This window comes from Mauremys reevesii, linkage group 22, assembly GCF_016161935.1.
Source record: "Mauremys reevesii isolate NIE-2019 linkage group 22, ASM1616193v1, whole genome shotgun sequence".
NCBI classification, from domain to species: domain Eukaryota; kingdom Metazoa; phylum Chordata; order Testudines; family Geoemydidae; genus Mauremys; species Mauremys reevesii.
Genome location: NC_052644.1, coordinates 7,673,033 through 7,688,499, shown reverse-complemented (window position 1 = coordinate 7,688,499; position 15,467 = coordinate 7,673,033). Strand labels below are relative to the sequence as shown.

At 50.7% G+C, this 15,467-nt stretch overlaps 1 protein-coding gene across 1 annotated transcript; it reads right to left on the bottom strand.

Annotated features, from left to right (window-relative positions):
• Positions 1 to 7,321: 7,321 nt before the first annotated feature.
• On the bottom strand, positions 7,322 to 14,887 carry LOC120388103 (N-myc proto-oncogene protein-like). Its single transcript, XM_039509693.1, has 4 exons — positions 14,765 to 14,887; positions 13,518 to 14,370; positions 9,152 to 9,227; positions 7,322 to 8,531 (listed from the first exon to the last, which is right to left on the bottom strand). The coding sequence occupies exons 2-4, from the start codon at positions 14,266 to 14,268 to the stop codon at positions 8,087 to 8,089; spliced, it is 1,272 nt and encodes a 423-aa protein (XP_039365627.1). The 5' UTR covers positions 14,269 to 14,370; positions 14,765 to 14,887; the 3' UTR covers positions 7,322 to 8,086.
• Between the last annotated feature and the right edge of the window lie 580 nt (positions 14,888 to 15,467).

The following is a 15,467-nucleotide window of genomic DNA, read 5'->3' as shown; positions in this document are numbered from 1 at the left end:
AGATTTTGGAAGGCACTTCAGATTCTTAAACCTTGGGTCTAGTGATGTAGATATTTTTAGAAATCTCACATTGGTACCTTCTTTGTGTTTTGTCAAATCAGCAGTGAAAATGTTCTTAAAACAAACAACATGTGCTGGGTCATCATCCGAGACTGCTGTAACATGAAATATATGGCAGAATGCAGGTAAAACAGAGCATGGGATGTAAAATTCTACCCCAAGGAGTTCAGTCACAAATTTAATTAACACATTATTTTTTTAACGAGTGTCATCAACATGGAAGCATGTCCTCTGGAATGGTGGCCGAAGCATGGAGGAGCATATGAATGTTTAGCATATCTGGCATGTAAATACCTTGCAATGCTACCTGCAAAAGTGCCATGCAAATGCCTGTTCTCACTTTGTGGTGACATTGTAACTAAGACGAGGGCAGCATTATCTCCTGTAAATGTAAACAAACTTGTTGGTCTTCGCAATTGGCTGAACAAGAAGTAGGACTGAGTGGACTTCTAGGCTCTGAAGTTTTACGTTGTTTTGTTTTTGTGTGCAGTTATGTAATAAAAAAAATCTACATTTGTAAATTGCACTTTCATGATGAAGAGATTGCACTATACAGTACTTGTATGGGGTGAATTGAAAAATACTGTTTCTTTTGTTTAGCATTTTTACAGTGCAAATATTTGTAATAAAAAATATTGTACACCTTGATTTCAATTACAACACAGAATACCGTATATATGAAAATGTAGAAAAACATCCAAAATATTGAATAAATTTCCATTGGTATTCTATTGTTTAATAGTGCGATTAAAACTGTGATTAATCACAGTTAATTTTTTAATTGCGTTTTTTTTAGTTAATCGCATGAGTTAAGTGCAATTAATCAACAGCCCTCATTAATAAATATTTTGATGTTAGATGTACTACAGTCTGCAAGGCCTAATGAAATTCATCCTAGGGTACTAAGGGAGTTAGCTGAAGCCATCTTGAAACACAGTTAACACTTATCTTTGACAACTGCTGGAGCAGAGGTTCTCAACCTTTTTCTTTCTGAGCCCCCCCCTCAACATACTATAAAAATGCCAGATCCCAACAGAGGCAGGAGGCAGACTCAGGAGGGCTCCAGGCTGGGACTCTTGGGTATAGACACAATTTGACTTCTATTTGGAGTGGGGCCTGCTCCACACAGCGGGGTTCAGAGAGGGCACAGCGCCGCCACCCCCTGACTCACCTCAGCAGGCCACCCAGCCTGTCTGGGTTATGGGGGGAACGCAACCCAAAAATATAACTCCAAGGGGGGACTCAGCTCAAAAAGTTTGAAAATCGCTCAGGATGCCGGTGGGGGCAGTTAGAGAATGTGCGGGCAGGGGGCAGCCAAGGAGAGGGGTAGCGAGGGGCTGTGTGCCAGTAGGGGTCCCCCTGCGGTGGCTGCTCCACAAGGGCCCTACCGACTCCGGAGCCAGGTCTCCCCATCCAAGTGGCTCTTATCAGCTGCATGAGGAATCACAGGGGGCTGGGAGATGAGCAGTCGCAACCCCTGGCACCAGCCACAGATGGGGGAGGGGGGATGCCCCGGCTGCCTGCTCCAAGACACCACCAGCCAGAGGAGCAGCCGCCCCGCACTGCCTGGCTCTGTGACAGCCTGGCCAGCGGGCAGGTCCTGAGAGGCGAGGCGGCGGTGGGGGTGCGGTGCTGCCCCACTCTGGGTAAGGCGACAGTGACCGGATGTCCCATTTCTAAAAGGATCATCCTGTATTTCAGCCCCCGCAGGCAGTGGTGAGCTGGAGCCAGTTCCCACAGGTTCTCAAGAACCGGTTGCTAAAATTAGACCGCTGTGGAGAACCGGTAGTTAAAGGGCCAGGGGGTGGGCAAAGAACTCCGGTCCGCGGGCCGGACCATCCTGTTGCTCCCAGGATTCCCAGCTGGGGAGGCTGAGGCTCCCCCTTCCCTTCCCCCGCTTCCCCCCAGCTGCAGCGTGACCAGCCGCCGGCACCTGCTGGGCAGCTCAGCTGAGCTCCGGAGTCATCCTGCTGCTTTGAGCTGCTGGCAAGGTAAGGGGGGAGGGGGCTGCAAGCTCTAGGGCTGCCAAGGGGGCAAGTGGGGCAATTTGCCCCCGGCCCCACGAGTATATCTCCCCCTGCCTCTCCCCCGCTCCGCCCCCTTAAATCAGAACTTTTTATAGGGAACCGGTTGTTACGATTTTGGCAGCTCATCACTGCCCACCGGTGTCCCAACTTTTTCTTAAAAACAGGCAAATTGTCCAGTGCTGGTGGGTCCTGCTGCTGGCTGGAGCCCTGCTCAAAGCCGGGGGAAGGGGGGGGGGCAGTGGCCAATGGAGGGGCGCAAGGCTGGTGGCAGGGGGAAGATGCAGCAGGCAGGGCCCTGCCCCCGTCCCGCTTCTGCCAACACTGGCCGCCAGGGCGGGAGGGGGGCTGAGGGTGCCGCAGGCCTCTGCTCCCGGAATGACGTCAGCGGGGCGCAGGGACCGGCGGGGGAATCTCTGCGCGGGGGTTCCAGGATGACCCCGGGTCCCTCCCTTACCTGAGCTCGAGAGGCTGGACGCGCCCCAGGGCAGGCTGGGAGATGTAGTTCCTGAAGCGCCTCGGACCGGAAGTGACCGGCTGCCCCAACAACGGGCCCTTCCATCCTGCAGGAAGCGGAAGACACCCTGTCTGCCCGCCCTCCCCCTCCCGGGGCATGCTGGGAAGCGTAGTTCTTTCCCCCTCACGCGCCCTGATTGGCAGCCGTGGCCCCTGGTGGGGGGATCTGCGGGGGCTGGAGCAGGGGCCTGGCTAGAGATGGAGCCGCTGCCCCCGGCTCGGCCAGGCTCAGCCCCGGGGGCAGCAGGAGAGGGGCGGGACTCAGGGCCGGGGGTTCCCCTTCGTGTGTCTGGGCGGGGGCGGAAAATCCGCCGGAGCTGGGGGCGGGGGTTGAACTATCTCTGTGCAGCCGGGGGGTCTCCACGTGACGCGGGGGGGATACGACATCCTCTCCGCAACCTTGGCCGCGCGGCACTTTTGTGGGTAAAACTTTCCTGGTTCAGGGGTGTGAAAAAACACCCCCCCCCAATACACACACCCCAACGATAAGAGTTTTACCGACAAAACACGCTAGTGTGGACAATGCTTTGTCGGTGGGGGGAGGAGAGCTCACCGTCAGACAGGGCCACCGCCTCTGGCTGGGAGTGGATTTATTTTGTTGTTGGGGGAACTCTCCAGCTGACAGATCGCTGTCCTCACCTGTGCTTTTCCTCAGTAAAACGTTTGTCATTCGGGGGGTTGGTTTTGTCACTAAGCTGCTGCCTCTGGCTGGGGGTGGATTTATTGTGTTGGTGGGAGAGCTCTCTCCTGCCGACAATGAGGGGCTACACTGCTCACCTTTTAGCGGCACGGCTGTCTCCGATAGTGATAAAATATAAAATTCTCCCTCGTGTCTCTGTGATTGTCACCGACGGGACATAAAATCCAGTCAGCAAGGAGTCTGGTGGCATCTGCAGAAGTGGGTTTTTTACCCACGAAAGCTTATGCCCAAATAAATCTGTTAGTCTTTAAGGTGCCACCAGACTCCTTGTTGTTTTTGTGGATACAGACTAACACGGCTACCCCCTGATACTTAAAATCCAGTCAGGTTTCTCTCCAATTATTGACCCTTCCTCTAGTCTCTTCCTCAGATTTTGCCCCATTGTGATGACAGCTGTGCACTGAGTGCAGTTTGTCACTGAGCTGGCTACAGCAACATGCAGCTCCCTTTCTTGAGTTGATAGTTAAATGATCACTTTTCCCCTCCAATAGTGCATTGCTTTGCATTTATAGAGACACGTGGTTGAGGTGGTATGTTTTCTTGGACCAACCTCAGTTGGTGAGACTCAAATTTCTGAGCTACATGGAGCTCTTCAGGAGAATATCCTAAAATTTTGCCCCACTTCCTCTCTAGGTATCTGTTACTTATTTAATATTCCCTGAGATTTTTCCCCTCTCTCTCTAATTATAAAATATTAACAAAATCTGATTGACCTTTTCCAAATTCTTGAATATGTTAGAAAATCTTTGCAGATGTTGCCCTTTTTCTCTTGAGTTGTCAAATAACAATATAAGTCCTGGTCTACACTAAGGGGGGGGAGTCGAATAGTGTAGCTGAAGTCGAAGTACCTTAGTTCGGGCTACTCACCCGTCCAGACGCCGCGGGAACGAAGTCCGCGGCTCCAAGGTCGACTCCGCCACTGCCGTTCGCGGTGGTGGAGTTCCGGAGTCGACCAGAGCGCGTGGGGAGTTCGAACTATCGCATCTTGATTAGACGCGATAGTTCGAACTCCAAGAAGTCGAACTCACCGCGTCAACCCGCGCGGTAAGTATAGACCTACCCTCAGTCACTCAAATGTAACCTCTACCTACTGTTGACTATCGATATAAAGTCCCACACATTGTTCCATTTTCCTCTCTTATTTGTGAAAATTGATCCAAAATTCTCCAGATTTCCACCCTTCTCTCTCTTTAAAGACTGAACATTGATATCAGCTGTCAGATTTTGCCTTTTTCTGAGTAATTATCAAATGTCTGTTAAAAAGCATTGGGAGTTTTGAGACGTTCCCCTGTTTAGTTGCAGCAAGTTCTCCTGTTTTGGAGGGAATGTGTTGCCTTGAGCCATTCTCCATCTTGGCGGTTACAGGGGTTTAAATGGTCAACTTTCTTGTCTCATTTGATGCTCATTTCTTTATCTCCATTAAAATGTTTGCTGAAGAAAATGACTTGCCCCATATTTAATACACAAAGCCAGAGGCTTCCCCATTTTGTGGGGGGAGGTGTCTCCCAGCTGTGACTGGCTCCTTTCTGCCCAGGCAGTGCCCAGAGTGGCTGAGAATCCCCCCCTGCTATATTAGCCCCTCGCTATGTTCACCAGCAGTATCCCAAACCCGCATGACAAATGGTCTCTGTGAGGGGTTGCTCCCCCCAGTGCTGAGATGTATTCGCCTCTGCGGTGGGTTTCTGTTGGCCATTATGTGCAAGTCACGGGGCACCGAAATGTCTTAATTTTGGCTCTTCCATGCCATCCATTCTCCTGTTAAAGAAGCATCACCCAGGGCTATCTCCACCTGTGTGAATGGTTGGCCAGGGCGGCTAATAAATGGATAAACAGGTTTCAAATGTTGATATGAAACCACAGATTGTGCTTCTTTCCCCCTTTTCAAACGTGGGGCCTTGTAAGCATGTGGACTCACCCCTGCAGCACCACCTGCTGGTCTCAGGGAATTAGCTCCCAGCCCAGAGCACCCTCTGCAGACCTGTGATCCACCACAGCTTGGCCACCCCATGTCCCTCCCAGACTCTGGTGCCTATTTTCTCTGGGGTGCTGCCCTCTGGCAATACCCCAACAATCTCTATGGGTCTCCCTTCCCCAGGGAGCCCCCACCCACTACCCCCACCTCACCTCAGTCTGGGCTACTGCCAGTCCTTACCTAGCCCCCACTCACTGGGGCAGACTGCAGTAGAAAAGCCACTCCTCACAGGCAAGGGGGTTTGACCTGCTGCCTTCTTCTACCACCCAGTACCTCTATGGGCCTGGAACCAGGCCCTGCAGCTTGGGGAGTCACCAGACTGGAGCACCCCTGCTCCTCTGGCTCTTCCCCAGCCCTGCTTCACTCCCAGGTACCCTCTTATTCCCCTGCAGCCAGGCCAGTCTCCCTCCACAGCTAGAGGAGAGACTCTGCTCTGCTTCTGGCTGCCCTGGCCTTCGTATAAGGCCCAGCTGCCCTGATTGGGGCATGGCCCAGGTATAGCTCCTTCCCCAATCAGCTTGGGCTTTTTCTCCTAGCCCCTAGGCCTCTCCCAGGGATGGCTTCTACCTTGTCAGGGCTGGATCAGGTAACCACTCCGCAAATGGCCATCTACGCGACCAGGGAGAGGCGGTTGGCCAATGGAGACTCCTGTGACTGTGGGGCTTGTTTCCGGTCCTTAGTCTGTTCATGTATCCGGGCGGAGTTCCTCTGGGCGGCATCCACTGGCTCCCTTGATGCCTTCGAGGAGCAGTGGGCGCTGTCCGGGGTTCTCTGCTCGGTTTCCCCATCAGGCTCCCTTCTTATGACCCTTTGACCGCACTCCTGTCCCTGTTCTTTTATGAGTTGTCCCCCGAAATTAGTGGGTTTCTGAGGTCCCGTAGATCCTCCCCTTAGGCTGGGGGGGGGTCCTTTAGCATTGGGCGGGCTTCCGCTCGGCCAGTTTCCCAGAAACCCAATAGATACAGGCAGCTTCAGGTTTTGAAGGGGAAACTGTTGCTATGAATCCTTCTCAAAATATGGGGAATGAGCAAGGGGGTTATACCGACTCTCCTAACAAATGGTGACCAACCTTTGGGTTATGTCCTTTGATACATTAAGGCCATGGCTACACTTGCAAATTTGCAGCGCTGCAGCAGGGTGTGAAAACACACCCTCTCCAGCGCTGCAAATTGCGGCGCTGCAAAGCGCCAGTGTGGTCAAAGCCCCAGCGCTGGGAGCGCAGCTCCCAGTGCTGTACGTTATTCCCCACAGGGAGGTGGAGTACGGACAGCACTGGGAGAGTCGCGGCAGCGCTTTGAAGTGCAAGTGTAGCCATAGCCTAAGAAAGAAGGAACAGAATTCAAGAGTAAGACTCAGCTCCTAAGATCCTGGTTCACCACACAAACACTTCTCTTTCCTTCCTAGGGCAATTATTTCCACTAATATTCTGCTCTCATGATGATACCTCAGGTATGGGAGCCAGATCACCAGCTGGTGGAAATCAGCAATGCATCCTAGCCCTGAGAGTGCTGTGCATTCAGTGATTGACCCAAACCCTGCTGAGAGTCCTAATGGGCTTTGCATAAGGCCCATACAGCAGTGGTTTTCAACCTTTTTTCATTTGCGGACCCCTACAAAGTTTTAAATGGAGGTGCAGACCTCTTTGGAAATCTTAGACATAGTCTGCAGACCCCAGGGGTCCACGGACCATAGGTGGAAAACCATTGCCTTAGAAAGATCACTGTATCAAAGGAGAGCGCTGAATGTGGATTGACAGGAGTACATTACAATTGTTCCCATTACAATTACTTTGTTACGAGAAATGGTAATTCGCTGGCATTTCATCCCTCCTGTAATATAAGCTCTATCCTGTGATTGTAAATGCATAGGAACTGGAATCGTGTCTTTATGTCTCATGGGCACCATTAAAGTAATAGCATTTATAATAAAAAAGAATAACTATGTTGAAAAATAAATATTGAAGAGCACATCATGTAACTGCTATTTATTTTCATAAACACAAGGTATTTCAAAATGTTATAAGAAACACACTAAATGTACATCCTTGTAAGAAATTAAAAATGGAACTTTGCGGTTACCCAGTTCTATGCACCAAACATTAACAAATACATCAACTGGAAGAAACAGTCTAAGAAAAGGCATATTTAGTAAATTCCTTTACAAAAGTTTTCTTAGTTCAAAAAAGAGATACAGTAATATCCACGGCCAACTTTCAGAACTCATTTTCACATGAAAATATAAGTATCAAATGTAGTTGTCTCAGCATCATACTAAAGTACGTACTGTACTAATTCTTACCCTGCCTGTATAACAGAGATTAACAATATATTTGTATACAAAAACATGCTCCTCAAACATTGAGGTATTACCGAACTTAGGTATGAACTTCTCCACCTCTCATAATCCAAGACATGTACAAAAGGCAAGTGTGTACATCGCGTTTACAGAAAATGCCCACAGAAGTACAAATGGTAACCCCTGAAGTTACATCTGGTAGAACATAAGCACCATTCAAAATTAGGAATCAATGTTTTTAAACTCAACTAGGTGCCATCAGTAGCTCCAAATGCTCACAACTTTTAAAGAACATCTATAGTTCTTAAGCAATACGAGGGCAGTGCATCGTTGTTTGGCAGTTTGTTGAACTCCTTGCAAAAACATCCATGTACTCTCTACCCGGATAATACAGTTCGTCAGCTAGTTCAAGGATTGGATCGAAAGGAAAACAACATTAACATCAGAAAACACAATTTTTTTTAAAGAATCAAAAATGTGCAAAGTGGCAGTGACTGTCCAGGTCAGGTAAAAAAAAAGTTAACACGTCTCCATGTGTTCTATTTCCATTAGCAACTGCTGTTGTCTGACTTGCAATTTTTCCTTCTCTAGCAATAACTTGTGTTCCTCTGCCTGAAGGGAATGGATATAATCAGTGGCTTTATTCAAGATGAGTATTTTTGCAACTTTCTCATTTTTAACCAGTTCAGGTACATGATCCCTTAACGTGAGGAAACTAGAGCGCAGATCCTTATTCCGCTGACGTTCCAGACAATTGAGGCGTAGACGTTTGCTATCCTCTGACTCTACATTTTGAGGACTTGAACTCTTAGACTCTGATTGGATCATGGGTTCTGTGACATGGGGCACCTCATTTTTTAGCTTTTCCTGCGGCAGGGCATCTTCACTTTCAATGTATGGGGAAGTGGTGGCGTAGTAATAATACTGGTGAATCGGGGTGCAATGCTTTAGAATAATAGTCATAGAATCATAGAATCATAGAATTCAAGATCAGAAGGGACCATTATGATCATCTAGTCTGACCTCCTGCAAGATGCAGGCCACATAAGCCGATCCACCCACTCCTTAGCAAGTGAACCCTGCCCCATGCTTGGAGGAAAAAAAAAAAACCACAGGACCACAATCTTCCTTCCTGGAAAAATTCCTTCCCCCACCCCAAATATGGCGCTGCTGAACCCCGAGCATGCGGGCAAGACTCTCCAGCCAAACCCTCTGGAAAAGGTTACATCATACCAGGCACATTGACCTATTGACTAAGCCCGTTATCCTATCATACCATCCCCTCCATAAACTTATCTAGCTTAATCTTAAAGTCGTGGAGGTCCTTCGCCCCCACTGTTTCCCTCGGTAGACTGTTCCAGTATTGCACTCCCCTGATGGTTAGAAACCTTCGTCTAATTTCAAGCCTGAATTTCCTGACTGACAGTTTATATCCGTTCGTCCTCGTGTCCACATTAGCACTGAGCTGAAATAATTCTTCTCCTTCCCTGGTATTTATCCCTCTGATATATTTAAAGAGTGTAATCATATCTCCTCTCATCCTTCTTTTGGTTAAGGAAAACAAACCGAGCTCCTCAAGTCATAACAGTCTTTTTGGAGGAAGTGTGTCTTTTCTCCTCTGCCAGAACCTCAATGTCTTCCACTTCATCCTCTTCCTCATCTTTAGAAATACAAAATATAAGATAAAGAAAGTAAGTTGTTCTCGACAAAAAATATTCATACAGGACCTTGACATTTAAAAACTAGTAACATATCTGTGTGGATTCTCAGGACAAACGGCAATCCATAGGTTTTTTAGTGTTCAAGGTATGCACTAAAAGCAAAAATGCAGTAACTGAGGATAAAAATAGGCGGCATGTACTATCTACAGATAGATGGAGATAGATAGTGCATACACTCACACCCAGACACAATAAGTGGGGATCTTTGCAAAATTAAATTTAGAACCCTAAACCAGACAGTTTTCTGCACTTTCAAGCTGTACAATAGGAGGACACATGAAGGTGCAACCCAAATAAACACACTAGAGGAAACAGTATTAGAGAAAATGCCCTAATTTATACTGTAACCATCAAACTGGGGCACAGAACACACATGCGTGTGCGCGTGCACAAACACACACGCGCACTCACAATATCATAACGCCATCCTTGCTTGATCAAAAAGGAGCCAGAAAACTAAACAGTCGCTGGATTTGTTCTGATGCAGACTGTGAAGCTGTTCCAGCGTGAGAGTCTCAGTAAGACGGTGCTCTGGGCTACTGCCAAGAAGACAGCTCCTGTGGGGAGGAAGTGCTGCCTCTCAGAAAGCTGTCCAGTCACAGCCATTAAAGGGACATTGAAACAGGAAACTTGTCATCAAGTTTAGCATTATGGTCATATGGATCCACTCATTTACATTTGAGAAACTGTGCTTACAATTGAATGGGGCTTCTTTGCAATTACAGGTGGGTTTTCTACATGAGAGGATTTTTTTAGCATTCTGGATTTTTCTCTGTGTCTTAATCCAAAAGTCCAAAGTCAAACATTTCCCTGCTAAATTATTAGACTGCCCAGCCATTTAAAAGCCATGTACAGGGCAGGATTATTTTACACTAAAAACATTTTCCTATATTGGCAAATGCACTATTTACACAATACATTCTGCATCAGCTGCATTTTATTTGGCCACATGAATGAATTTTGAGATAAACTACACTGTAGGCTTTGGCATGGGAGAAGTTAAAAAAGAACACTCAAATTCATCCAGCATCTGTTAAGTAAAAACGTGCCCAGGATTGGATGCCCTTTAGTTATATACCACTGTCTGCTTTATCATCAGCTGCCTGCAAAAGGACCCCTTCAAGGAATCCTTTCCAAAAGGCAATGCCCTATGACAAGCATGCTGCCACCTACTGGCAAACCCATACACCAGCTAGAACTGTGAGGGGGTAAAACACGAGGACAGTAATGGGTTTAGTTTTTGGCTATGTTTTTGTTAATAAAGAAAAGCAAATGAGAGTGGTCTGGGATTTACAAGCTTCCCCCTCTTCCAGACTAACTTTCATGGCACCACACAGCCCTCTGACCTCTTCTGAATCTGCTGGGGGTGGACTCTCCCCCAGCCTCCCCTCTCTTCGACTGCAGGGGTTCCCATGCCCAGGGCCGGCTTTTGGCCGATTCCCCCGATTCCCGGGAATCGGGCCCCGCGGCTAAGAGGGCCCCGCGCCTAAGAAGGCCCCGTGCCTTAGGCACCTTTTTAATTTTTTTACTCAGCCAGCACCCGGGGGTCCGGGTCTTCGGCGGCATTTCCAAAGCACGGGGTCCTTTGGTGCCGCGGAAGACCCGGAGCGGATCCCCCCGCCGCCGAAGACCCGGACCGCCACCAGGTATTCGAATCGGGCCCCGCATAAAGCCGGCCCTGCCCATGCCCTAAGGCAGGGATAATCTAGAGAACCACAGGCCAAATCTGGACCACCAGAGGCTTTTGAAGAGACCCCAGCATCTTTGTATGTACTTGTTATTATCAATATTGTTATTTTTTATATTCTTTTCTCTGGAGTCTGGACCTTGACCAAGAAACAAAATAGAATTGATGACCCTTGCCCTAAGGGCTCACTCCACTGTCATGTTCTCTACTGAACTGATTCTGCAATCCTTGTTCATCCCCAGCTCCACACCCCCTCCCCTTGCTTCAGCCGCCATTTTACTTACCCCTCCTCCCTCTCTCTGCACAAGCGCTTCCAGGCAGGGGGCGGGGATCCTCAAGAACTGAGGAATATGGCCACCCGCTTTTCCTCAATCTTTTTTTTATTGACTCACTGAGATGTAAGAAACAAAGAAAGGGGGTATGACCGAGGGCTGTGGGGTGGCTCTGGGGTAGGTGCAGGCTCTGGGTGGGGATGCAGGTTTTGTGGTGGAGCTGGGGATGAGGGGTTTGGAGTGCAGGAGGGTGCTTCGGATTGGGACCAAGGGGTTCAAAGGGCAGGATGGGGATCAGGGCTGGGGCAGGGGTTTGGAGCTGGGGAGGAGGGGTTTGGAGTGCAGGAGGGTGCTTCGGATTGGGACAAAGGGGTTCAAAGGGCAGGATGGGGATCAGGGCTGGGGCAGGGGTTTGGGTCATGGGGGGTGAAGGCTCCAGCTGGGGATGGCTGGGGATGAGGGGTTTGGGGTGCAGGAGGGTGCTCCAGGCTGGAATTGAGGAGTTTGGAGGGCTGAGACAGGGGGTTGGGGAGCTGGAAGAGGCTCAGGAGTGCAGGCTCCGGCAGCACTTATCTCAAGCAGCTCTTGGAAGCAGCATGTCCCTTCTCCAACTCCTATGCGGAGGCATGGCCAGACAGCTCTGCACACTGCACCGTTCGCAGGCACTGCCCCTGCAGCTCCCATTGGCCATGGCTCCCGCCCAATGGGAGCTGCAGGGGCAGCACTTGGGGCGGGGGCAGCGTGCAGACCGGAGCCCCCTGGCTGCCCCTACGTGTAGGAGCTGGAGTGGGGCCATGCCACTGCTTCTGGGAGCTGCATGGAGAGGCCCCCGACCCTGCTCCCTGGATGGAACGCTGGAGCAGGGCAAGCCCCAGACCCCGCTCCTCAGGGGGAGCTCGAGGAACGGATTAAAATGGCTGGCGGGCTGTATCTGGCCCGCGGGCTGTAGTTTGCCCACCCCGACCTTGGGTCATGGATTTATTTAATTTGGTCTCCTGACCACATGGGGTGTGTGGAGGAGCTTGGGGAAAGGGAAGACTAGGGCCTGGTCTACACTACAGAGTTCAGCCAATGTAAGGCAGCTTACGTCAAACTAATCATGTCCGTGTCTACACTACAGCTTTGCTCCCACTAGGGCCCTACTACACCGCTATAATAACTCCACCGCCACAACAAGCGTAGGGTTTATGTCAGCGTACTTAGGGCGGCGCATGGCTTACATGGGTGTTTGGCTGTCCTTCTTTTCAAGTTCAGAGGTCCTGGGCAGCAGGGAGCTCACAGCTGCAGCCATGGAATTGACAAGAAAGGCTGGTAGGCTCCCATCCTTGCTGTGAACCCTGTGCCCAGCTCACAGCTTTTGCTGTCACCCCTGGGCAGGTGGGGGGGCTCCAGCTAGAATCCGGATACCCCAGGCTCCCGGCTTGCAGCCCAGCAGACTCCAGGCTCCTGGCTCCCAGCCGGGCTGATGCCTGGGCTCCCCACTGCCTGCAGGGAGCCCGGTTTCCACCTGGGCTCCGGGCTTTTTGCTGGAAGCCCAGCTGCGCCCAGACTTCCGGCTCCCCGCTGGGAGCCTGGCTGTCCCCCAGGGGGCTCCTGGTAGGGAGCTCTGCTCCTGGAGTCCAGGGACAACCTGGCTCCTAGGAGGGAGCCGAGAACCTGAGCTGTGTCGATAGGGGAAAAGAGGCAGCACAAGAGCGGGGTCACGGTTCGGGCTCTGGTGCCCCCCCCCTTTTAGGCTGCTTCCATCGCTCCTGACATGCACCACTGACAGAAAGCGGGTCGTGTGGACATGAAAAACTGCAGTAATTACTGCCCTGGCTGTAAGTCAACCTAACACAGGTCAACTTCTGTGCGTAGTGTAGACATGCCCTGAGCTTAATTTTTATTACAGGAAGGACAATGTGAAGACAGAGAGAGAGAAAACGACCACCCCTTGTTCTTTCTCAATGTCGATAGCCTAAGGCAGCCTTGCAGAAGGTTCACAGTGTACCAGCCAGGCACTACATTACTCACCCACCTTACCAGGGTAACAACTAGTGCTAGTTTACCTGACCATCAAATGACACCCTCCTTAAGTGAACTGAATTTTGCAAGGCTGCCCGTAATGAATTCACTCTGCTTCCCTCAGTGCCTCTGGTTGAGGGGAGATGCATCATAAAGGTGATGCTGCCCCCAAAAGCTGCATTTGAGGATGGGACAACCGTGCACATACAAATACCTCTGGGGATATGTACACAGACTAACAAATCTGTGATGAGTGGAGTATTTACCCGAGTCCCTGAGAGTATCACCTCCTGAGCTGCTGGTGGCACTTGTGTGGCAGCTGCTGCGCTGGGTGGCAGCTGCTGCCCCCTCTTCAATCCCACTGCTCCCACTCAAGTTCACCTGGATGCCATCCCTTCCCCATGGTGCTTGGGCTGCTGTCACTGGCTCCCTCTTGTTCATGGGGAAGGGGAACACCTCTGCAGGATCCATATACTCCAACATAGAGCTGGGGAGCTCTGCTTGTCTGTTGGTGGCCCCAGGGCTGGCGATGGTGGTGGATGTGCCAGCTGTCAATGGTGCCACGGTTGCTCCCAACTGGCCCTGCAATTTCTCATTCACTGCCCTCTGCAGCGTCTGGTGGGCAGAAAAGCCACTCCACATACAATCCTGGATCATGACGGAGCTGAGGTTGTTGCATTCCCCCAAACCTGTCTTGAATAAGTCTCCTTCATCTGTGCTCCCCCAAAGGTCGGCCTCAGCCGGCAGCAGCAGTTTAGATGGCCAGTCCAGAGGATCATGGGTTCGGAATCCCCCGAAAGCCACCCCTGCCCATGGCACTGGGTCCCCTCCTGCGGGGTTCACCTGAAGTCCTGCCCCGCTGGGAGACAGAGGAGGGGTAGGCAGCAGTTCAAACTTTTTCCAGATGTCCTCCCCTGGGGAAGCAGAGTCTGGACTGCACAAAGAAAAATCATCTTGGTCTGGATAGAAGCACGGCTGCAAATAGTCAAACTCAAGGTCTAGGTTTTTACTGAACATCTGGCATTACTGGGTTCCTCTTGCTTATTCCTTGGTTAGGCTGTTCTTTAGAGCGAGGTTTGAGTGTGTTTCCACTGGCGAGAGAGAGACTTCTCCCAAGACCTGCAAGAAAATCAGAACTAAGCAGCGATTTAAAACCGGGGGAAATGCACTTAGACATGAATCATTCTGCAATAACCAACCTCCAAATTCTAATAAAGCAAAGCCAATAATCACTGAGATACTGCAGGAATGCAGGGCGCACGGGGCAGATTTGGATTAACACGTTTCACTCCCTTACAGCTGCTTAAACCACTCAGACAAAACAAAACCGGGCGGTGCACCCACAGAGTTGTCTGCTCTCTAAGGAAACAAAACAAGTCTGAAAGGTGCAGGGGAGATGCAATGGGGTTTCTGTGCAGCTTTGCACAGCCATTGCTAGCTCTGCAAACTGCTTCAAACGACCGGACACACCGTAACCCAACCAATACACTGCACGCAGGGCAAATCTCGATACCGTCATTGCTCCTGAAAGCCCTCCTGCTAACAACAGTAAGATTCCCCCTTTTTGCCATCCGCAGCACGGTGCCAAGGGAGGAGGATGCACGAGGGCAGGGCCGTTCTTAGGCATAGGCAGAATAGGCAGCCGCCTAGGGCACCACTAGGTCTGGGGGCACCGCTCTGCCAAGCCCGGACAGATGGGAAGCAGTGGAGCATGTAAGAGCAGGCTGCTGGGTCCTAGAGAGAGCCGAATGCAGCACAGGCTGAGGGAGGGGATGGGCTGCTGGGGTCTCTGGGAAGGGGGGGGAGGTAGGGGTTGGGGAAGGAGCTCACCTGTGAGTGTGACTCTTCCCCGCCCCCCCGGCTGAGGCAGGCTCTGCGGCTCTGGAACCAGTATCCTTTGTTGTCCCCCATAACATCCATTCTTCTCCCCCCCTTCCCCATGGAGCACCCCCTCCTTCCTCCCTCCTCCCCAGGAGCATCCCTCTCTCTCTCCTCCCTCCCCTCATCAGGGCTGGGTTGGGTGAGGTGCTGGGGGCTAGGTGGGGGGAGGAGGCTGGCTGCCTGCCTGCTGAGGAATGAAAGTGAAAGTAACTCACTTCCTGGCAGTGAGCCAGGATTGGAATATCACACAGGGCTGGGCTGGGGTTAGCCAGATGTGTGAAAAATCAGGACAGGGGGTTGGGGTAGGGTGAGCAGATATCCCTATTTTATAGGGC

Coding starts and splice junctions, on each gene's coding strand:
- LOC120388103 (XM_039509693.1), bottom strand. CDS start 14,268: ATGTTCAGTAAAAACCTAGACCTTGAGTTTGACTATTTGCAGCCGTGC. Junction 9,228..13,517: donor TGATACTCTCAGGGACTCGG/GTAAATACTCCA, acceptor GTATTTCTAAAG/ATGAGGAAGAGGATGAAGTG. Junction 8,532..9,151: donor ACTTCCTCCAAAAAGACTGT/TATGACTTGAGG, acceptor ATTCTATGATTC/TATGACTATTATTCTAAAGC.